At 50.2% G+C, this 16228-nt stretch overlaps 1 protein-coding gene across 2 annotated transcripts in view; it reads right to left on the reverse strand.

Annotated features, from left to right (window-relative positions):
• LOC119433651 (uncharacterized) overlaps window positions 1–16228 on the reverse strand; it is a 276033-nt gene that overhangs the window by 146468 nt on the left and 113337 nt on the right. For both annotated transcript variants that reach the window (XM_049658812.1, XM_037700905.2), the window contains exon 2: window positions 4500–4718. In XM_049658812.1, coding sequence (XP_049514769.1) covers window positions 4500–4718 — 219 coding nt within the window. The remainder of the gene's footprint in view (window positions 1–4499; window positions 4719–16228) is intronic.

Below are 16228 nucleotides of genomic sequence, written 5' to 3' on the forward strand. Positions count from 1 at the left end.
TTTACTCTACATATATGGTGATTGTAGAGGAGGAAAGAGACGCCTACTTCTGCAGCCCTTAAGGGAGCACAGCTACACTGTAGCACAGCGCAGAACGCGCGTTTGTTCTCCGCCGTGCGTTCACTCCCCGTGAAAGCGCGCGTCCCTCGCGCCCTTTCACTCGCACATACAGCGTTCAGCGGCGCGCGGCGACGATTTCATCTCCATTGACGTCATACGGAACCTCACGGCGACGCCGACGGCAGAAATCTGCTTTTGAGTGTCCATATAATTGCTATCGCAATAATAAATAAATACATACATACATACATACATAAATCCCTAGAGCTGGCATCACTGCCGTGGAATCTGTGGCGGAGAAATTCATCCCGAACCACCCCGACCACACAGGCCCTCCACGTGGCGCAAGGGGTTTGTGAACAAAAATTGAATTTCTCAAAGTAAAATCCGTCAGAAAAATCGTAGTGTACGACTTAAATACAACTACATACATGATACCGTCGGATTGTAATTTGAATGTACGAGAAAACAAAATTCCATTACGAGGAAACTCAAGCACAAACCCCTTTTCCAGCATTTCTACCATAACAGCGGACGCGCTCGGTAGGTTATTTGCGAAGCCCCCATCCAGATGGCGCTCGCCTCCTCGGCAGCGTAAAACGGTGGCGGCGCGCAGAGGCGAAGCTGGAGAAAAAAGAAAGCTGCAGTTACCGGGAAGCGTGACAAGCATTCAGGGATCTTTGAATGCTGTCACGTTCCACACTTAAAGGCGAAGCTTAAGCGTCCTCCAAATTTTTATGTTGTCTTGTTCTGTCATTGAAGCACTGCCCACTTTGTCCAATGTATATCTTTTCACAGCTTAAAGTGGCATCTGAAGAGCACGTGGCAAACTTGCTTTTGTGGTTAGTGGAAAATTGTGGCCGTTTCCCGATTTTTTTTATAGCCTTGCATCCTTTTGAAAGCTTGTCGGGAGCGGAGAACACTGTCTGCTGGCTACTTTTACAGCGTAAGCTGTTATGGGCTCATTCCAATAGCCGTTTCTGCTCGCGATGATGCGGCCGCCGCCGTTCCGTAAGCGCTATCGCCGGAAATGCGAAAAAAAAAGTACCCGCTCTCTGCCAGGATCGAACCCAGGCCCGTTGCGTGGGAGTCGGATACCTTACCACTGAGCCACGCAAGCTTTTTTTTTTTTCTTTATTTCCAGCTTGGCTACAAGCCTGAACAGGAGTTTGTCAGATCACACTCGTTTTATATGTGCTAAAGCATCCCACATTGATATCACATCTTCATGACAGTCAGTCGTTTTGTACACATCCCGTACTTTCACAACCATTTCAACCAAATAATCATGCACAGATCGGCCTTTAACATCACAGTGTCTATATGCCAACATAGAACGCCAGACTGCGTGCAGCCCGAGTAAGAAGATAACGTCCATCTGTTCAAAATCGCGTTCAGGCGGTAGAAAACGAATGCCATGTGGATTGAGGGGTAGGTCTATCTTTAAAGTTCTCTGTAATATATCCCAAAAGAATATAGCATTATTACAGTCAATAAAAACATGTTCAATAGTTTCAGCTTTGTTGCACAGAAAGCATCTGCTACCCCACGGCGCATAAATGCCTTTTTCTTCTAACCACGTTTTAACCGGCAAGGTTCCCGTGTGAAGCTTGAAGAAAAAAGTTTTAACGTTTGCTGGTATCTGCATATTTTTAACCCTCTTGAGTACGTCTTGCCCACGCCCTTCGTGAAACATTAACCTATACAATGGTACAGAGAACACACTCTCCACAAGATCCTTCATAAGACGCTTTCTTTTTACATTGGAGAGGTACTCAAGTGAAAATCTTGCTCTGAGGAACCGGTAGGACGTAATAACTTCGCGCAAGAACCGTGACATTGTGTAACGAGGGCCAATGGCCGATGATGCAAAAAAAAAAAAAAATCGGGTATAACACCTGCTAACGTGGTTTGAAAAAAACAACATAGAAACGGGTCTCTTTCGTCTCTTAGCAATATGAAACGCGATACAACTTGCTGAAGAAACAAGTGGCACAACGATAGACCACCTCTCTTTACTCGACGAAACAAATTTGCCCTTGATGTTCGCTCCCACGTAGAGCACCCGATAAACGTGGCAAAGATGCGGTGAAATTTCTGAATGTGCTTACGTGTGCAATGCAGTGCCTGCAGAAGAAACATAATTTTCGCGGCGAGAAAATCGTTACAAATAGTGGCACGTGCAAAAATGGACAATTCACAGCCGCCCCATGCTTCGGCCATCGCACGCATTTCACTGAGCCACGCAAGCGCTTGCTATCAGGCAGAACAAAAACTCCCTTTATACGCGCCCTCGAGCCTCTGCCAGAATGGTGGCGCCATCTAGTAAACGTGCCTGCAACCGCGGCGTGCGACGACATGCGATTCAGACGCGATGCGATTCAGACGAGGCGCGCAATCAACGCTATCCCGATGTTAGATGTGCGTTACGTATTCTGGGTACCTCTTCGGTACACGTTATGGCGTCTCCTAGCAAGGTATGAACCGCTGCTGAACAAGCGAATCGTAGAGCTACGTGCGCGGATACAACGAGGCATCATCGGGCTCAGCAACCTGCTGTGCAGAGAGCATTGCAAGCCGCAGCTCGCCGTCGACGCCGGTCGGACAGCTCAGATCGTTCTCGTCATAATCGCGGCGAAGACACTTTGCCGCGAAGACCTTGTTGTGCGTGGTGCCGAAATTGGAGTTACTCTTGCGCCGCTCAACGAGCTTACGCTGTGACTGTGATGCGGGTGCCGCGCAGGCCTGTGACTTTTTAAAGCTTATGGGAAAGCGTTGAACATACGGCATGATAGGCACTGGTATTTTGTTCTTTAAGTATTGATCTACTTGTCTGCCCCAGTGCTTTCTTTTCGCTTTTTGCATGCGTGTCTCACATACCGGTGTGATGACAGCAGACCCAGGGCGCTCTATCTGATTGAAGAGGCTATTTTCCATTTGGTGCCCGCAGTACTTGTTGATTGCAGCTTGGATAAGAGTGGCGGACGTGATCTCGTAATATATATGCCACCGTTTTGCGTCGGCCTTCTCTTCTTACCCGCGCTTATATACAAGCTGTCTGCTTTTCCAAGGATGATCTCAACGTTTGCGACGGTAGTATAGAGCCGCTTGAAATAGCCATTTGCAGATATTATGAAGCCTCTCTTCCAGCAAGTGCCAGACTCTCCAAGGACAACAGTTTTCATAACTCAAAGACTGTCGCATAGCAGTTGCCTCGTGCAAAAATGCTCCACATGTCGCTTCTGTGGGGCGCATCGTCCTTAAGAAATTCAAATTTTCAGAGTAAAGCAGGAAAACTCAAGCGGTGCTAAGCTTGCCGAACACAAAGTTAGTAGCGTATATTTTATAGCTTGATCATTCCCAACACAACTGCATATTTGAAACTGATCAAGCGCATTCACTACAATTAAGCTTCCGCCTTAGTGCTCGATGAAACTCTAGTGCTCATTCTTTTAGTGAACGTTACCTTTGCATCACATTTCTTCCCTTCGATATGTGTTCACGAAGACCGAAAGAAGTCACCGAATCGCGGTCGGAACCAGGCTCTATTTCTCGCGAGGAATCAATACTTCTTTGTTATACACACTGACAAGCTAGTAGTAATTCAATATACAATCGTGCCTTATACAAACTCTGAATTTATCTGTGAGGCGTTATTTCTTTTTTCTTTCTTTCGCCATAGCATGTGTCCCCGTTCTTAAAGCTCTCCGACGGCGTGGCGGCCCGAAGCAATGGTGAACCCCTTCATCACCACGCACTGGTCCAAAGCAAGTGCAAAGCAGGACCGCATCAATGAATCTCGGATGCCAACTTATGCCACTCTTTAATCCGGTGCTGGGTGGAACCGAACCTGCGTCATACATATCGTACAACCCGAATTCACACGCGCCCTGCGCGGACTAATTCGCTACAGCGTGGCCAGGTGGCGCAGCGAGGGAAGCGCGAGACCCGGCTGCATGTGGGACGCGCTTCGGTGTTCGCTACGTTGTTTCAATGCCAATCGCATTAACCTCGACGTTCACTGTGAGATGCCGGGATTTTCTTTTAACGTAGGCAACAGGCATATTTCTCAACCGCTCGTGTTCAACCGTGTCTACAGGTTCAACACGGCTAACAAAAGAGTAAAGAAACATTCGCAAATGGACCGATAGACGTGGATTGCGGAAGTGACAAGTCTGTCTATTTGCAAGCGAGGTTTGCTTTCATTATCGTTCTTTGCCGTGTTGAACTTGCATGCATGCGTATAGTTCTGTACGTTCTCTCTGATCTTCTATGGCACTTCAATAAATCAATTGTGAGTGTACCGCTCGTGTGGTGTCGGTTCATCTCTGTCCGTTCTGTTATTTGCGCTGCATGGCTCGGCTTAGACCGCTATTGCCCAACTGCTGGCCCACACTAATAGGTCGGGTGTGTCTCCCAATATCCCGCCGCACACCCACCGATGCGGGCACCGCGCTGGTGGTGATCGGCTGCGGGCATGTAGACAGGAGGGACCGGCAGGCGGCCGCAGTACATGCTCAGCTCGTCCGCTAGGCTCTCCTCCTGGTCACCGCCCAGCCGCCGGCGCTTGTGGTTGAGGCCGGCCGCTTCACACAGCTTGCCATTGGCTGCACCGTCGACAGCGAGCGGGTAATCGGCCGTCGAGGCGGAGTGCTTCCCTGCGACGTCAAATCGGGTCGATAATGAAGCGAAAAGAGCCCACAGTACAGCCGGGCTGCGTCAGATCGCACTTTATTATGCCCGCGTCTTATAGAAAAGGTACACGAGACAAAACACTGGAAGCGCAAACATGCCGCCTATTGTCTGCCCGTGCAAGGAAATCAGCCTCGGCGCATTCACGTCTGCGTACGCTACACAAAAGTAGAAACGGCGGCCACTGGTAGGCATAACCCCTGACGAACTCTTTCTTGTGCGTTTGGATGCATTTCTTTCGACTTGGAAATGCGTTCAGCCTTTTTGGCGCTATGAACCATACCTGCAGTGTAAGCGGCTGTCAAGGGCGACTATGAAGGTTTCGAACCGGCCACTCGCACGGCAACAGGGCGTCTCTATTTCTAAACGACGTAAAATATTTCGTCCTGATGTCATACTGTGGAATAAAACATCCGCATTACCGCGAAAGACCAAGAAAAACGCCAAGAGAACAAAGGTCATATGGCTTCGATCAGTAGTGTCTTGGTCTTCTGGATGGATGTGCTCCTTCGCTTTATTTGTGGATTCGACTTCCTTTCAGTTTCTCATTTACAAGCTCAGTTGACGGACATCCAGGCGTGAACGGCTTTATTAAGGCCAAGATATAGTCCAGCGTTTTCGGCGGGCCAGCCGCGACAGGCGAAGTCGGATACGCTGCGCCAGGCACGCCAGCCTGTGGAAGCAATTTGCCTCCTCTACAGTTCGGCGCGCACGCCGCGCGAGGCTAGCGCCATCTCTGTGTGTGGGAGCGCAACTTCACGAACGCGCGATCCATGGCGCATGCGCATTCTCACTTTCTGACAGAATGTGCCCGCGCCGTCCGAGTTGCGCGCTTTTCTTTTTTTTTTTTTTTTTGACAAGAGAAGACACTTTATTTCAGACAACCAACATACATAGTTGCCTAGGGGCCAGTCATGCATACAATATAAACATAAGTTCGACAAGAAAGCACATCGTGATTTTTTACATACGCAAACACAAAAAATACCTTATACACGGGTCTCGCTCCGTGTGCTGTTTGACAGCCTTCACGGCATGGCGTTAACTTGTCCTGACAGCCAAAGAAGATCGCAGTCCTAGTGCTAGTGCGTCGGCTACGTCAAAAGCGGAAGCGAAACATGTGCATACATCCTCACTTGCGTTGTTATCGTCCACGGACGTTAAAAAAGCCACAGCCGCGCTTGCACTACGAGCGCCGCAAGCCGCCATTTTGCTTTCTGCCCACTGCCCCTACAGCGCGCAATGCATTCTGGTCTAGCGGCAGCCGCGTGAAAAAAATGTCACAGTTGCGCCCTAAGGGCGAAGCGATGAATGCGATAGCAACACAGCAATGTCATACGAAGTAAGGTGAGCGGCTTTGGTAGCAATATGAATTGTAGTAAACATGAGCTGATTAAGTAAGCAGGTGTGCTGCGGCGCAAGTAGACCGACATGAAGAGAGACTCGATGACCACGAAAAGGCGCGTGTGAAACGGTGGTGTTGATGAGAAGCGCTTCCCGTGGGCAGCGCGTGCGAAGGGACACACCTGTAGCGCTGCACTGCCGACCCGGGCAGCTTTGCATGTTTAGCGTGCGTTGGAAAATGTGGCCCGACTATTACTAACTGATTGAACAAGCGTGGTGTGAGCGCGCACAAACATGAATAGATCACACTGAATGACTGCAGACAACGACTGTCAAAACGCTGGCAGCAAGCGCATATATACGCCGCAGCAGCGGGCGAAGGTACGTGCGGTCTATCCCTTCAATCGAAACTGAGCGGCGAATGCACGGCGCATAAAGGTCAGAGCCGTGTGGAGATAAGAGACGGTGCGGTCGAACGAACGACGAGCGCGGTTGTTGGCAGCGTAGAAGTGCGCCCCCCCCCCCCCCCCCGCTCCTTCCGGCGCTGGCTTCCCGCTTCCTTGCTTGCGCGTGGGAGAGATAAGAGACTGTGCGGACGAGCGACGAGCGCGGTTGTTGGCATAGAAGTGCCCCCCCCCCCCCCCCTGCTCCCTCCGGCGCTGGCTTTCCGCTTCCTTGCTTGCGCGTGGGAGATTGAGTGCGTTCGCTCTCCGTGATAGCGCGCGTCCCCGCAAGCTGCCTCTGGGGCACACGGCGCGCGGCGAAGATTTTATCTATACGGAACCTCACGGCGACGGCGACGCCGACGGCAGAAATCCGGTTGAAGTGTCCATATAATTGCTATCGCAATAATAAAACATGTTCTACCTCCGCGCCTGCGGCGCTGAGAGCGCCAGACGCAGCTGGGCACGCCGTCACGCCGGACTCCGCCGGACGCCGATTGTGCACTTTTCACCGGCGTTGCTTAACCGCGCCGCGCGCGGCCGCGCGCGCGCGTTACGCCGGATTATATCTTGCCCTTTACACCTACAAAATCGGCCGTCAAGGCGGAGTGCTGTGGGAAAATTATTCTAAGTCTTTCACTTTGGCCTAGAATATTTTGATGCCGTTTGAGAATGGTGACGATTATATATATATATATATATATATATATATAAAAGGTCGGTCCACCGACCGAAACTGTTGGGTAAATAATAAACCTAAGATAACCACGAAGTTGTGCTTCTGATTTTCCTAAATACGCTTGGCCCATTGAAAAATCCAGTTACTACTATATATATATATATATATATATATATATATATATATATATATATATATATATATATATATATATAGGACATTGACTAAGAAAGGTTCTGTTCGCGCCGGACCCGCAGGCACAGATTCAAAAATGCCGCAATTTCGTCCGAAAGGCGAGGCATCGATTGCAACAGCAAATTAGTAGACAGCTATATTCGAAGTGAGGATAGTAGTTTTATCGGCCGTATAAAGTTGTAAATATTCGCTTACTAACTAAATAATTGGAATTGTAATTACAATTGTAATTTTAGTTGCATCAAGCAATGTCGGCATACACGGTGGCGTGCCAGGCTAGTAGGAAAGGTAAAAATTGGTGTGATTTCACTTTGGTTGACCCTGGTTAATAGCGAAAGCTTCACTGCCCTGTCTAGGCCCATTGTCGAGCTGTGACCGAGGTGTGGTTTCGTAATGATACATTGCATGTTTGCAATGAATTCAGTGTTTATTCATCATTCTTTTTTTATGCCTATAAAGACACTGCGGTGATCAGTAAAGTAGTGAGACTTGGTTGCAACTCGCAGCCGGGCCCAACTGTACTCGGGCAACGGCAGCAATGTACGTCTCCTCTCAGGACTCCGTAAAGGCCTAAATATAGTCCGACGTAACGTGAACGCGGGCACACGTTATGTCACGTTGGCGGCTATAGTTCGACCGATGGTTCGACGTACTGGCGCCGCCAACATAACCGGACGCGCGGCCAATGCGCTCCGACGCGCCCGGCGTCTGATGACGCTCGCCCGCGCGCGCGCGCGCGCGCGCGCACACGCACACGCACACACACACACACACACACACACACACACACACGTCCGATAAAGTCGGACGATAAACGCGCCTTACTGCTGTGTGGTTTGACCTCTAGCTGTCAAGGTGAGAACTGTTGAGTCGCCGACGGCTGCCCGAGGAAGCGTAATGAAGCTTTCGCTTCAAAAACCCTTACGCGTGAGCGCTCGCTAGCCAACCATCATGTAAGCGAGGTCGGATGATGACGAGAATGGAGGCAGAGTGAGATGAGTGGATGGAAGAGGGGGAGGAAAATAATGGGGGAATGGCAAGCCGGTAATTCTGCGGGGAAGGCCAGGAAGGGAGACGAGCGGGTTGGAGCAGAGGAGGATCGTGATGGTGCCATGAAGGGAGAAAGCAAAGAAGGGAGTGGAAAGCAAGGGAGGAATCGCGATGAGGTGAGATGGATGCCACACTGTTATATCCGGCCTTGAGAGATACCGGGTGCAAAACGCCTGGAAAGTTCCTGGGATGTCATAAGCGACTTGGGCAAGGGATGTCGCATAGAGACGGGAAGAGACAAGAAGTCCCTAACGGATGCAGAAAGCAAGGGCTCGCGATGCCGGTCAGTACTTCCGTGAAGCGGCTCGGGTTGCCCCGACCTCTTGCTGACGTGTACTGCGGTGGACAGAAGGGTGTCGCCAAGGAAGCCATCGAGGAGTTTGCACAGCATACGGACCCTGAATATCCTAGGTTGTTATTCCAGAGGCCGCCAGTCAAGTGTTTTTAGGCGTGCCGGGTATGGCATATCTGACTCACTACCGGCACGAGCACAGAGAGTCCAAGATATACGGCGTGCACGCCCTCAAGGCGACTAATGACGTGATGTTGATGGGGGGCCCAGATTGCACAGCAGTATGCCAAAATAGGGAGCACTAGAGCAGTGTAGAGTGTTTGAAGTGCCGCAGGCCCAAAATGTTTTGTGATCCGAAGGATAAAGCCAGTGGTTCGCCGAGCCTTGGCGACGACACCAGCAACGTGGACTTAAAAGTCGAAAACAAAGACCAAGAAAGCTGAGGCCATCACGGGTACTGTATGTGGGCTGGTAGCAAGTTTGAGAGAGGCCAGCAGATGTGGTAGTCTCGAGCAGAAGGTCATCGGTACTATCACGGGGAACAGGGTCTATGTGGGTACTCCAATGTGGGCGTTAAAGTCACCAAATACGAGTTTGTTAGAGTATGCTTGGAGTGTTGCCGCCTCCCTCCCGTGTCCGTCTTCGTTCTTCGTTCACGAGCCTCGCGCGTGAACGACGACCGCGCGCTTCCAGCCGCCTTCCTCTCTCGCGTGCGCGACATTAAGCTACGGTTGCCGGCTCACCCTCGCACGCTTTCACTCGCTCACACAGTGCACGCGCGCGGCGACGATTTCATCGCCGTTGGACTTTATGCGGAGCCTCACGGCGACGCCGACGGCGACGGCAAAAATGCGCTTGGAGTGTCCATATAATTGATATCGCAATCAAAAAAAAAGAGGCGACGAACGTTATGAAAACATTGTAGCTATGTGTCGGCCGAGGGACAGGCCTTCGTCATGGTGATCTCTGACGAAGGCCGGCCCCTCGGCCGGAACGTTAATAAAACGTTTTTATAGCGTTCGGTGCTGCCTTTTATTGCGATAGCAACTAAGTTAACACTCGTTAACTAGAACTCTGCTATCTCGAATTATCGGATATGTGAATTTTTTCCCTGGCACCGTGTCAACTCTAGGGTTTTTCACCCTTTATCTCGAAACGCCACTGCATCGAACTCCGGATATCTAAAAACTCAGACTACTGAAATGCTGAAAAAAAAAGACACCGCATACCCACGAAGGGAATGATGATGACTGGGCGAAGCACCGAGAGTTCATTCGGGCAAAACGCCGGAAGCGTTAGCTGGAAGCCGGAGCTTCGCGTACATGTACTATACTATACACACACACACACACACACATATATATATATATATATATATATATATATATATATATATATATACATACTATATATGTGTACAGTATATACAGTGCTTATATAGCCCTTGTGCACCGCAGCACCCCTAGCGGTCTCCATGCAAACCAGAGCTACGGACTACGAGGGACAAGGCTCGGCCCTAAGGTGCTTCGCCCCCTAAAAGACAGTACCGAAACGTTTTTTTTTGTATTTTTTGCACCGCTGTGGTATTGCCAAAAAGCATCGCGACAAAATACCGACCCTCGGCCGGTATTTTGTAGCGATGCCTTTCCGATGCTAATGCCTTTTCACGCTTTTCGCGCTTGGTCAGAGTCAGACCGACGGCCTGCTCACGTTAACAACCGGATCAGCCGGCGGTGAGCGGTGGGTGATAAGACTAGCATAGAATAAAGCATAACGCATGGCTACAAAATATCGGCCCAGGCCTGCAATTTTATCCGAATGCCTTTTGCTTGATTCTACTTCACATTCATCTACAGTTCTCGGCCGGCTGATCCCATTGATTACGCGGGCGGAGCGTCGCTACGACCGCTGAAGCGCGCAAAGAGTGCGAGAAAGAGTAGCGTCGGCCAGAGGCGAGCGTGCCGCCACTTGTAAAGACGCCAGCCACGCATGGCAGTAACCCTTATTTTAAGGATCGTGATTTTGTAATGATCGCTTATGCGGTACAGTTCATTCTGGGCCGGGGAACCGAGCACGTTCGCGAGATTTCTAGCATGACTCGGTTTCGAACACGTTGTCAACATGCATCTGCGTTTGCGCTTATATGTGCGAGGTTCGCCGTTGCCTATATATACGACCGATGTGTCGGTTGCTGGGCCGCACATAATATCGCAAAAATGATCTACTAAAGTACCGCTCCTGGTACATTGAGCTTTTGTGAGGAAGTCGGCGGTTACCGGCGCCATATTGGAAAGGCGTCATGTTGGCTTTACGCGGTGATTATGCTTATATTTTCGTGAATTCGCTTATCTCGGAACTCCACTTATCTCGAAATTCTTTTCCAGTTTTTACTACTTCGAGTTAACGGGGTTTTACTATATATGGACTTTCCACGCGCATTGCTGCCGTCGCCGTCGCCGTGATGTTCCGTACAAAGTCGAAACACGATAACACCGTCGCCACGCGCCGTACGCTGTATGTGCGAGTAAAAACTTGCGAGGATCAGCCGCCGATTATGGCGCGATCTCGCGAGGAAGGCGGGGCGGAAGTGCGCCGTCTACTGTGGAGCGCGAGGCACGGGGTGGATTATCAAGGGACTTTAGTGGATGATCGGGAAGCGTTGCGCATACACACAGACAAACACAGTAAAAAAACGCAAACGGATAGAGCGCAAACTATCAACTGGTCTTATTTGTGTAGACATGACATGACATGACAAGAACTTTATTTGAGTCCTGAGGAACTGAGATCTAGGCGAGCCGAAGGCTCCCCCAGAATAAGTCGGTGGCTCCGCCCACGATGGGACCGGGAGACCAAGTCTCGTCGCGATGTCGTGGGCCCTCTGGACAGCCTGGTGTTAAATTTGAAGATTGCTGCTCTTGAGGGATTCCTCCCATTGCTCTTTCGTGATGGGTGGAGAGGCGTTAAGGGCTGGGCACAACCAGAGCATGTGATCAAAAGAGCATGAGTCATGACCACATTTGGAGCACGACTGTGAATGGTCAGGGTCTATCCTGTTAAGGGACCGGGGAGTGGGATACGAACGGGTTTGCAGAAGTCTGAGTGTGCTAGCCTGAGGTTTGTTCAATTTGGGGTGGGGGGGGGGGGGTGGAAATGTCCTCCTGCCGAGACGATAATGGGAAACAATTTCGTGGAAGGTACATAATGGATCTTTGTGGATGTTGACCTCGTTCCGAGCCTGGCTACCCCTGACAGCGCGGTACGTGAAATCGCGCGCTATCCGGTGGGCCTGCTCGTTAGGATTACATCCGAGTGGTTTAACTGAGGCATCTATATGGCCTGGGAACCACGAGATGTGGTATCCACCTTCGCTGCTCTCCCGAGTTCATTGAAGTGCTTTGTTCACAATATTGTTCGCCTGTTCAGACACTAGTGCGGCCGAGAATGATCTAACTGCTGTGCGTGAGTCCGAGAAGATGATAGGGGGAACTTTTGCGCTGTGAAAAGCCAGAGCGATCGCCGCTTCCTCCGCCACATGTGCAAACCTAGTATAGACAGAAGCTGCATTAAGCAGGTTGCCCTCCGCGTCTACAACCGAGACAGCGAACTTATCCCCACTGTCATATCTGACAGCATCGACAAAGAGGGCCCCTAGTTTGTGCTGATTGATCTTTTTAAGGATCGACTTGGCTCTCGCGAATCTTCTACCCTTGTTATGCACTGGGTGGATCTTTCGCGGTATGGGGTCAACCATGATGCGAGTTCTGGCTTGCTGGGTCAGGCTAATTTTGGTCCCGGGTTCATGTCTGGGTTGGATACCCGCTTCTTCTAAAATTTTGATCCCTGGCTTAGAGGACGACAATCTCATTATTTGAGCCGCTGTGGGAGCTTCTATTAGCTGATCGATAGTGTTGTGGAGTCCTAGCTCCAGCAGCTTCTCGGTGCTCGTGGACTGCGGAAGGCCGAGCACGCGCTTGATACCGGTTCTGATTAGAGAGTCGAGTTTGGCCTTTTCCGCCTTACCCCAATTAAGGTACGGCGCGATGTAGGTAAGATGACTTAAGAAGAATGCCTGGTAAGCTCTGAGCAGATTGTCCTCTTTGAGACCGCCTCTCCGATTTGAGATGCAGGCTAAATGTCTTAGGACATTACTAGCCTGTCCAGTGAGCCTGTTGAGGGCCGTCGAGTTACAGCCCTTAGCATCAATGTGGAGACCTAGGATGGACTCGATCTTGATCGAGTCCATCCTTGGTATGGGATGTCCATTCTTAGCTCGAATTTTTATCGGCAGAGTTTTCAGAGGCTCAAGGTTTCTGACCCCTTGTCGGGATTGTCGGTATAACAGTAGTTCTGATTTAGCGGGGGAGAGTTCAAGGCCCGTGCTGGAAACAAAGTTTTCCGTTGCCTCCAACGCGCTTTGTAACGAGTGTTCGAGCATGGCAAGCGAGCCGCCCGGCGCCCAGATCGTGATGTCGCCCGCATATATGGCGTGACCCACGTTTGGGATTGCATCGAGGCAAGTGGAGAGCTTGTGCATGGCTATATTAAATAACAGTGGGGAGAGGACCGAGCCCTGCGGGGTGCCGCAGTTGCCTAGCTGGTAGGGCCCTCCCGAGACCATGCCTAGTCGGAGGTGTGCCTTGCGATCCGCGAGGAAAGATTTGGTGTAGTCATGAAAACGCTGACCCAGGTTAAGAGAGGAAATCTCTGTTAGGATGTGTCTATGCGCGACCCTGTCGAAGGCCTTGGAGAGGTCTAGTGCCAGGATCCCTCTCACGTCACGAGTCTTGTTATCAAAGATTGCACTCTTAAGCAAAAGCATAGCGTCCTGTGTGGACAACGCTTGTCTAAAGCCAATTAGGTTGTGTCTGAAGAGCTCCTTGTTCTCAATATGCTCAGTGATCCTGTTGTGTATCGCGTGCTCCGCAACCTTGGCGATGCATGATGTAAGGGATATGGGCCGCAGGTTTTTATATGTGGAGGTTTGCCTGGTTTGGGTATGCGTACCACTTTTGCGGTACGCCAGTCTATCGGGACCTGTCCAGTTTTCCATACCTCGTTTATTTCGGCCGTGACTATCTCGATTGCCCTACATCTAGGTTCCTGAGGAGTTTGTTCGTGACTCCATCGGGTCCCGGGGCTGATCTGCCATTTAGATTGAAGAGAACATGTCTGATCTCTGATACGGTGAAGGGTTGGTCTAGATCAGGTGCCGAGAGTCCCATGCAGTTTACATCTACCGGGCGATCTCCGTCTTTGGCGAGGGGGAGATAGGTATATGCTAAGTTGTTGGCTAATTCCCTCTCGGTGAGACCGCTTGCGATTTGCTTATTTATGAGCCTATCCGACGCGAGGCTAAGGGTACCCTTAGACTGTTTATCGTTGAGTAGACTTTTCATTAAGCTCCATTTGCTACCTCTTCGCATACGCCCGTCCGTTTCGGTACACGTCTCGTCCCATTGCTGCCGGGCGAGCTGGGCCGAATAGGACTCAATCTACTTGTTAAGATGCGCGATTTTTGCTCTGAGTCTACGATTGAGCTTTTGGGTCTTCCACCTGGTTGAGAGGGCGTGTTTTGCCTCCAGAAGGTGAGCTAGTCTCGAGTCCATTTTAGGAACCTCCAGATCCGTAGTGATTTCCTTGGTTGCTTCTTTAACTGCCTTGTTGAGTTTCTCTAGCAGATCTGCATACATCTCGTCTGGTGGGGCTGTTTCTGCTCTGATTTTTCGAAAGAGATCCCAGTCCACATACTCATATCTGGCGGGCTGTCTGGATTTAACACGCAACAGAATTTCGAGTATGTGATGGTCACTGCCTAGCCCCTCCTGGAGGTTGTGCCACGTGCCTTCGATACATCGGAGGAAGGTGAGATCGGGGGTTGTATCTCGACTAACCGAGTTACCGGATCTGGTGAGGAGCCTAGGGTCTGTTATAAGTATTAAGCCGAGCTCTGAGGCGTTGAAGGCCAAGTTCGTCCCTTTCGTAATTGTATAACCGTACCCCCACTCCGTATTGGGGGCGTTAAAGTCACCCGCAACAACGAGAGGTGTGTTTCCCGCCGCCCTAGCCGCGGTGCCTAGTAACGCTTTCAATTCTCTTTTCCTATCCGATGGCGCGCTGTACACGTTTAGAATGAAAACATTAGTCTTGCTTGTTCTGCTGGGTATGATCTCTATTAGCTGAGCCTCGAGGACCGCTTTGTACGCGGGGACCTTGTGCTCAACGAACGAGATGTTCTTTCTGATTAGAGTAGCAATACCTCTGCCCTTTTCTCCCCTGTATGCTATCGTGCGGTACCCCGAGAGACAAATTTCTTCTCCACATAGAGTTTCCTGTAACAATATGACTTGCGGCTTGTCCGCAATAGACCTGATAAGCTGTCCCAATGGGGCCTTGCGCCTCTGGAAACTTGCGCAGTTCCACTGCCAGATTTTCAGATTGTTGATATTCGCGTTCGCCATTTTGCCTACTGATGATGATCAATTAGCCCTTTAGCCCCACCTTCGGGACTCGGGTTTGCCTGAGTCTGCATTGTCGAACCCGTAAGCCTGCCTTTTGCTTGGACCTTTGATCTCTCTAGTTGAGTTAGTCTCGTCTCCATCCCAGAGAGCATTTCCATCATTATTTGCGTAGAAGCTGCAATATATAGGCAGCTTTAACACGTGCCACAAAAAGGAAGGGGGGAAATTGGCGGGGGGGGGGGGGGGGGAGGGGGGTTTGCAAATCAAGCCCACCTCAAATCAACATCATCATCTCCTGAAACCATGCGCCCGAGTTTTTCCATCCGAACGGGAGCCGGTTGTATTCTTACACGTCAAAAAGTGTAACGAACGCTGTAAATTTCGTTGTACCTTCCTTTAAAAGCACTTGCCAATATCCTTTCATCATCAACCTATTTTATGTCCACTGCAGGACGAAGGCCTCTCTCTGCGATCTCCAATTACACCTGTCTTGTGCTAGCGTATTCCAACCTGCGCCTGCAAATTTCCTAACTTCATCATCCCATCTGATTTTCTGCCGACCTCGACTGCGCTTCCCTTCTCTTGGTATCCATTCTGTAACCCTAATGCTCCTCCGGTTATCCATCCTACACATTACATGGCCTGCCCAGCTCCATTTCTTCCGCTTAATGTCAACTAGAATATCATTTACACAAGTCTATTCTTGAAAACCATTCGGAATCACCGGTTTCTTCAATTATCTTGTCAATTCTTGACATTGGAAAGGGGAAGAGATCGGTTTGCCTGTTGATGATCCGGTAATCTGTACACAAGCGGAAAGATCCCCGTTCTTTAGGCACGATCGTAATCGGTGAGGCGAACGATGATGTGGATGGTTTAATGATGTCAGCGTGCAGCATTCCTTGAAGCTCCTGTTTCTGATAAGTCTTCTCGTGGCTTCTTTCTGACGACACTTGTCTCACAGTTCAAAGGGCACTTCGATCGTTCTGGTAGCTGATGGATAGGTGCCAAC

Source organism: Dermacentor silvarum, chromosome 11 (assembly GCF_013339745.2).
Source record: "Dermacentor silvarum isolate Dsil-2018 chromosome 11, BIME_Dsil_1.4, whole genome shotgun sequence".
Taxonomy (NCBI): Eukaryota; Metazoa; Arthropoda; class Arachnida; order Ixodida; family Ixodidae; genus Dermacentor; species Dermacentor silvarum.